Source organism: Mizuhopecten yessoensis, unplaced genomic scaffold, assembly GCF_002113885.1.
Source record: "Mizuhopecten yessoensis strain PY_sf001 unplaced genomic scaffold, ASM211388v2 scaffold2503, whole genome shotgun sequence".
Taxonomy (NCBI): domain Eukaryota; kingdom Metazoa; phylum Mollusca; class Bivalvia; order Pectinida; family Pectinidae; genus Mizuhopecten; species Mizuhopecten yessoensis.
In genome coordinates, this window is record NW_018404578.1 from 7,167 (window position 1) to 14,725 (window position 7,559).

Here is a 7,559-nt window from a genome sequence, read left to right on the forward strand (position 1 = left end):
CCCCTCTTACGAGGTGTGTGTTAACATTAATGTATTGACTTGTTAGTCCCATCTTACGAGGCGTGTGTTAATATTTATGTATTGACTTGTCAATTCCTCTTACGAGGCGTTTGTTAACATTTATGTATTTACTTGTCAGTCCCCTCATACGAAGCGTGTTTAAACATTCATGTATTGACTTTTCAGTCTTACGAGGCGTGTGTTAACATTTATTTATTTACTTGTCAGTCTTACGAGGCGTTTGTTAACATTTATGTATTGACTTGTCAGTCCCCTCTTACGAGGAGTGTGTTAACATTTATGTATTAACTTGTCAGTCTTACGAGGCGAGTGTTAACATGTTATAGTAAATAACGCCTATAAGAATAAAACTCAACGAAACCACTAGGAACACTCGTGAACAAAATAAAAAACGATACTTTTCATTGCATATGCATATTCCTAAAATGCATGTACAAGTTATTATAACTGACAAGCTTGTCTTTACATTGACAGTTTGCCAGCATCGAAGTTGTTGTTGCGGCGATAACGAACCATTTCCGAATCCTGCGGAAACGAACCATGTTAGTGACAGTGTGCGCATGTGCGTTCTATTTCTTTCTGGGGCTGGTTTTCTGTACCCAGGTTTGTATAGTGGAGTATACAGAATAATTGATAGCGACGATGCATATGTTTTAATATATGAATTCTAAGAGTAGCAATGCTCCTGAATACTACAGATAGACTAGGATAGACTAGGATAGACTACAGGTGATTTTGATACTAGAGGGTAGCTACAGCCATCGTGGGTACATAACCTCAACTGAAATAGCTGTAAACAACACAAATAATGAAATGTCTCGAAATATTATCAACATGTGTTATAATATGTGAACTGCTGAGCTGGATTAACAACTTCCCAAGAAGGAATCAACATCAATCAGTTGTTGGACGTGTCTGTAGCACATCCATGACCAAGTGTTAACAAAGCGTAGCTGAATTGAGTCATTTCGGTACATATAAAACAACTATTGTACATACGTTTCCAGCGTAGTCAAAATCGATATCGATTGTATGAAAACTCGTACGAATTTTACACCTTAGTGTGCATACGTGCACACGGTTGTGTAAAAAGAACTTCTCATGATCCATACTTATCAATCCGAAGAAAATGTTAGAAATACCAGTCCTTTTAACTTTCTGTTGTAGGCAGGAATCTACGTCTATCAGTTGTTGGACTGGTACGTGTCTGTAGCCAGACCCGTCATTGTAACTTTCTGTTGTAGGCAGGAATCTACGTCTATCAGGTGTTGGACGTGTCTGTAGCTAGACCCGTCCTTGTAACTTTCTGTTGTAGGCAGGAATCTACGTCTATCAGTTGTTGGACTGGTATGTGTCTGTAGCCAGACCCGTCCTTGTACATTTCTGTTGTAGGCAGGAATCTACGTCTATCAGTTGTTGGACTGGTATGTGTCTGTAGCCAGACCCGTCCTTGTACATTTCTGTTGTAGGCAGGAATCTACGTCTATCAGTTGTTGGACTGGTACGTTTCTGCAGCAAGACCCGTCCTTGTACATTTCTGTTGTAGGCAGGAATCTACGTCTATCAGTTGTTGGACTGGTACGTTTCTGCAGCAAGACCCGTCCTTGTACATTTCTGTTGTAGGCAGGAATCTACGTCTATCAGTTGTTGGACGTGTCTGTAGCCAGACCCGTCATTGTAACTTTCTGTTGTAGGCAGGAATCTACGCCTATCAGTTGTTGGACTGGTACGTTTCTGTAGCCATACCCGTCATTGCAATTTTCTGTTGTAGGCAGGAATCTACGTCTATCAGTTGTTGGACTGGTATGTGTCTGTAGCCAGACCCGTCCTTGTACATTTCTGTTGTAGGCAGGAATCTACGTCTATCAGTTGTTGGACTGGTACGTTTCTGTAGCCATACCCGTATTTGGTCTAATCGAGTGCCTTGTTTTTGGCTGGATATACGGTAAGATTATTGTAGAATATACAATCATAAACCAAACATTTCAGTACGTAGAAAAAATATCAGATAATAAACCAACCGTGTCTCTTAGTTTGGTGGTTTCTTGCTTAAGTTTGCTTATCTCATTTCATTATATTTCAATTGAAGTTATGTGCGTGTTTTACAGGGGCAGAAAGATTTTCGCGGGACATTGAAATGATGCTTGGTCGTGGAGTTCCTGTATTCGTCCGGATTTGCTGGTGTTTTGTAACCCCAGTCGTACTCTTGGTAAGTGTCTGATAATAGTATTGTATCAATGTATCCTTTTCATATTACAGATTTAACGCCAGAAACAACATGTGTTGCAAGTAACACTCATTTGTTTTACACTTCCTTGAGTTTCGTTTTTGTTTTCCTATTGGTGTCGTAATTTTTGTTTCTGTTTTTCTTCTTTATTTCATATGCAACTTTCCTCTTGTCTTTACTATATACTAAGTAGGGATGTTTCCTGTCCTTACTATGTATTAAATAGAGATGTGTTCTGTCCTTACTATGTATCAAGTAGGGATGTTTCCTGCCCTTACTNAGTAGGGATGTTTCCTGTCCTTACTATGTATTAAGTAGGGATGTTTCCTGTCCTTACTATGTATCAAATAGTGATGTTTTCTGTCCTTTGTATGTATCAAGTAGGGATGTTTCCTGCCCTTACTATGTATCAAGCAGGGATGTTTCCTGTCCTTACTATGTATTAAGTAGGGATGTTTCCTGTCCTTACTATGTACAAATAGGGATGGTTTCTGTTCTTTGTATGTATCAAGTAGGGATGTTTCCTTTCCTTAGAATGTATCAAGTAGGGATGTTTCCTGTCCTTAGTATCCATCAAGTAGGGATGTTTCCTGTCCTTACTAGTCCTTAGCATGTATTAAGTAGGGATGTTTCCTGTCCTTACTAGGCCTTACTGTGTATCAAGCAGGGAGGTGTCCTGTCCTTACTATGTATTAAGTAGGGATGTTTCCTGTCCTTAATATGTATCAAGTAGGGATGTTTCCTGTCCTTATACTATGAATCAAGTAGGGATGTTTCCTGTTCTTACTAGTCCTTACCATGTGTTAAGTAGGGATGTTTCCTGTCCTAACTAGTCCTTACCGTGTATTAAGTAAGGATGTTTCATGTCCTTACTATGTACCAAGTAGGAATGTTTCCTGTCCTAAGTATGAATCAAGTAGGGATGTTTCATGTCTTAAGTATGTATCAAATAGGGATTTTTCCTGTCCTTACTATGTATCAAGTAGGGATGTTTCATGTCTTAAGTATTTATCAAATAGGGATGTTTTCTGTCCTAAGTATGCATCAAGTAGGGATGTTTCCTGTCCTTAGTATGTATCAAGTAGGGATGTGTCCTGTCCTTGCTATGTATTAAGTAGGGATGTTTCCTATCCTTACTATGTATCAAGTAGGGATGTTTCCTGTCCTTGCTATGTATTAAGTAGGGATGTTTCCTGTCCTTACTATGTATCAAGTAGGGATGTTTCCTGTCCTTACTATGTATTAAGTAGGGATGTTTCCTGTCCTGACTATGTATCAAGTAGGGATGTTTCCTGTCCTTACTATGTATCAAGTAGGGATGTTTCCTGAGCTGCAGTTCTGCTCTTTTTTTTGTACTTTCAGATTTTGTTTGTCTCCACGTTTATATCGTACAAGCCCCCGACATATGGAGATTACGTGTACCCGTCCTACGTTAACCTGCTGGGCTGGTGTGTCGGGTTAATGCCTCTCCTACCCGTTATCGTGGTGGGGGTCGGGACCGTGGCGAATACCCCCGGACACTCTATTATTCAGGTAAGTACAGGAGTTCAGGTAAAGCAAGGGCAATAACTTGAAACATGAGTATTTCTATTCCGGTGATTTTGTTTTTCCAAGGGGAATATACTGCACAGTTAAAGATATTTTGCTCGTTTTTCATTTTCTCTTATTGGTAAGTATTTACATTACAGGACAAAAGATGTTTGAAGTTTAGCACGAAGTCCTTGTCGAGTACTAAACTTCAAAATATCTTATCTCCAGACTTGAGATTTCTCTGTCTACACCCCACAGGAGTGATTGATTATTTTTCTTTTGCTTTTTTCCTACCATACAAATAATGTAAGTTGCAATGGTAAATCAAACGCTCCTCGCCATCATTAAATGCGAATGAAATGTGTGACAAAATTGAAAACGCGACAATGATAACGTGTTGCTACAATAGTGACGTTTTCAAACTTCCGCTTGGTACATAAAATTAGGGTTTGACCTGTCTTTACTTACCTTCTGAACACGTAACCATCCCGTCTTCACTTTATGCAGCGTTACAGTGTACAAGTGTCGCGTCATCAATTGTGTCGCACATAGTGGGGAAATGTAATAGTATACGATTTAATGGTATTAATCAACGCTTCGTAATAATGCCACCCATATGATGGTATAAACTAGGGAAATGTAATAGTATACGCTTTAATGGTATTAATCAACTCTTGGTAATAATGCCACCCCTATAATGGTATAAACTAGGGAAAGGTGATAGTATACGATTTAATGTATTAATCAACACTTGGGAATAATGCCACCCCTATAATGGTATAAACTAGGGAAATGTAATAGCATACGATTTAATGGTATTAATCAAAACTTGGTAGAAATGCCACCCATATGATGGTATAGACTAGGGAAATGTAATAGTATATGATTTAATGGTATTAATCAACGATTAGTAATAATGCCACCCATATGATGGGATAAACTAGGGAAATGTAATAGAATACGATTTAATGGTATTAACCAACACTTGGTAGAAATGCCTCCCATATGATGGTATAAACAAGGGAAATGTAATAGTATACGATATAATGGTATTAATCAACTCTTGGTAATAATGCCACCCCTATAATGGTATAAACTAGGGAAAGGTGATAGTATACGATTTAATGTATTAATCAACACTTGGGAATAATGCCACCCCTATAATGGTATAAACTAGGGAAATGTAATAGCATACGATTTAATGGTATGAATCAACACTTGGTAATAATGCAACCCATATGATGGTATAAACTAGTGAAATGTAATAGTATACGATTTACTGGTATTAATCAACGCTTGGTAATAATGCCGCCCCTATGATGGTATAAACTAGTGAAATGTAATAGTATACGATTTACTGGTATTAATCAACACTTGGTAATAATGCCACCCCTATGATGGTATATGCTGCTGCGGTACGATTTCACCTGAAATTTGCTTACAAAAGTTAGGTGTGGTCGATTCGGCATCAAAAGCCTTCCTCCATGAATTCTAGCATATATATCATCGGGGAGTGGGTTGCAATTACACGAGTTTATATCTAAACACTTACCATGTCTGTCTCTACACATTAGGATAGCTCCAAACATACCCAGTGTATCAAAGGCTACAAAAAAACTCTATATTCCTGATATACTAACATCGACATTACAAGTACACCAGGACTTGGTATTAGCCAAACCCAGTAAATAAAAGACAGAGCTCTTACATCACAGATCTACCTATACTATAACAGGTATATGTAATCTGTTTCACTGATTTAATCTGAAATCAAAATCACTCATTGCCAACTGTGCAAATTAGCGATTAGTATTTTCTATGTTTAAAACTGTTTTAAAAACCAATATCTCCAATTTGAGAATGTTCTTTAGTCAAATGGATAATTCAACATTTTCCAATGCATGATTCAAAAATAATTTGGCTTATTTTCTCGATCTAACATGGGGTCAAACATGTTTTCCCTAAGGTTGTTTGCTAGACTTTTTTTCTATTATGATATAAATGCAAGTCATAGCGAAAAAGAAATGTTAATTCTGTTACAATCAGTTTTATGTTAAACCAAAGATTGACTAAACTATCGACGGAATTGACAGATAACAAAAGGTATGTCCGAGTCCAAGTAAACCGAAGTAAAATGTCGAGTAGATATTTTACAGTAAGATCACGCTACAATCCTCACCAAGCGGTATGTTTTCTTGATATACCATGCTTGAAAATGACGTTAAAGTTGTTATATTTTGGTTTGTTTTACAGAGGCTGAAATCCTCGATGCGACCCTCCCCATTCTGGAAGCCTATATCTAAAAGGCATGCGTTCGATTATGACGCTCACGAGAGCGCCGTGCCACTTAGTTTTTGGAAACAGGTGAAAGTTAATATCTTCGGGGGAAATGACGCCAAATGAATTGGGGGGGCAGAGACTGACTAGGGAACTGATACATTGGGGATAGAATGATAATGGCTTCGAGCTCCACGTGGTGACCCAGAATCAACTTGCCAACTATAATCTCCTCTTATATCTTACATCCTATGTTCTTCATCATGTAATCCATCACTCTCAAGTATATTTATTCTCTAGTTGAAACTCCAATTCTGTGTGAATTAGCCTAGCCTAAATCCTTCTTTCGGCCCTTTGTTTTTAATAATAATCAAGGTAACAGAGATGCTTTATTGATCTGTATCACAATCCACCTATGTGGGGTAGGGGAGAGAACTCCCATAACGCATAACTTAAATTAACGAGTCACTGCGTGGGAGCTCTGGTCGATGACACTTCTCTCCTAGATGTAGAAAAAAACTTTTAAATTATCTTACAATAAATATCTTTTAATACACGTTTTTCATACCAAAGTAGATGGCTTGTATAGGCATTACGCCTGTTGCCCAATTCCTTTTGAAATTTGTATAAGATGCAATATTCAATAAAAAAAAAAAAGTGAAATGAAAAACATCCAAAATATTTACCTTGTCTCTATTCTCTTAGAAAATGAACTTTAGCATTGTGTTAAGCCTTTATAATTGTTGAAAACCGATAGATAAAACGCACTGAAATGTAATATAATTATATTAAATATGACGTAAAATTATTTCTGTGTTCGTCCTATTCTTATCATGAAACTATTTTTGAAGGAACTTATCATTAACTATTCAATACATAGCCGAATGTACAAAATATGCTCGATTTTACGATTAATCGATTTAAACTTTTTATAGAAAATGAAACTGAAAAAGTCAAAAGGTGACTAATGTATGATGAATCATTTATTGTTCCGAGAATTACCAGTGCGTTAATGTTGAGGTACTAGTTGACTGAAAATGGTTGATTGTTTTGTTTGTTTGTTTGGGGTGTAACGTCCTCGTTACAACCAGCGTCATACGAGGACGGGTGTCCAGGCAGACACCGCCAGACATAGGAGGTAGATCGAAACGCTAGTAGAAAGGAAAGTTAGGAAACGAAAAAGATCGCAAATGTTGCAATGGGGGCAGCAGATCAATTTAGGTCTCTTACACCAATCAGTATCAGTATAGTTTTTGTTTGGTAGAAGAAAGTAAAGAAAACCCCGATTCTGCAGGGAGCCCACATTAGTCGCCTCTTGCAATCATGCTGTGTGATACAGCAGACCACCAGTGTCCCTGTAGATACAGAGTTATTACTAGGTTACCTGTGTGTCCTTGTAGATACAGTGTTACTACTCGGGTACTTGTGTGTCCCTGCGGATACAGAGTTACTACTCGGGTACTTCTGTGTGCCTGTAGATACAGTGTAAGTATTCGGGTATTTG

General features: G+C 37.8%; 1 protein-coding gene across 2 annotated transcripts; it reads left to right on the forward strand.

Annotated features, from left to right (window-relative positions):
* The first annotated feature begins 123 nt into the window (after nucleotides 1-123).
* LOC110446070 (sodium- and chloride-dependent glycine transporter 1-like) lies at nucleotides 124-6,184 on the forward strand. 2 transcript variants are annotated; one of them, XM_021491031.1, is made up of 5 exons: nucleotides 124-624; nucleotides 1,874-1,966; nucleotides 2,130-2,230; nucleotides 3,611-3,781; nucleotides 6,032-6,184. In XM_021491031.1, the coding sequence occupies exons 1-5, from the start codon at nucleotides 432-434 to the stop codon at nucleotides 6,179-6,181; spliced, it is 708 nt and encodes a 235-aa protein (XP_021346706.1). In that variant the 5' UTR covers nucleotides 124-431; the 3' UTR covers nucleotides 6,182-6,184. The 2 variants fall into 2 exon arrangements, with proteins under 2 accessions (XP_021346706.1, XP_021346707.1); XM_021491032.1 differs by having other exon boundaries at nucleotides 465-624; nucleotides 1,870-1,966.
* The last annotated feature ends 1,375 nt before the right edge of the window (nucleotides 6,185-7,559 follow it).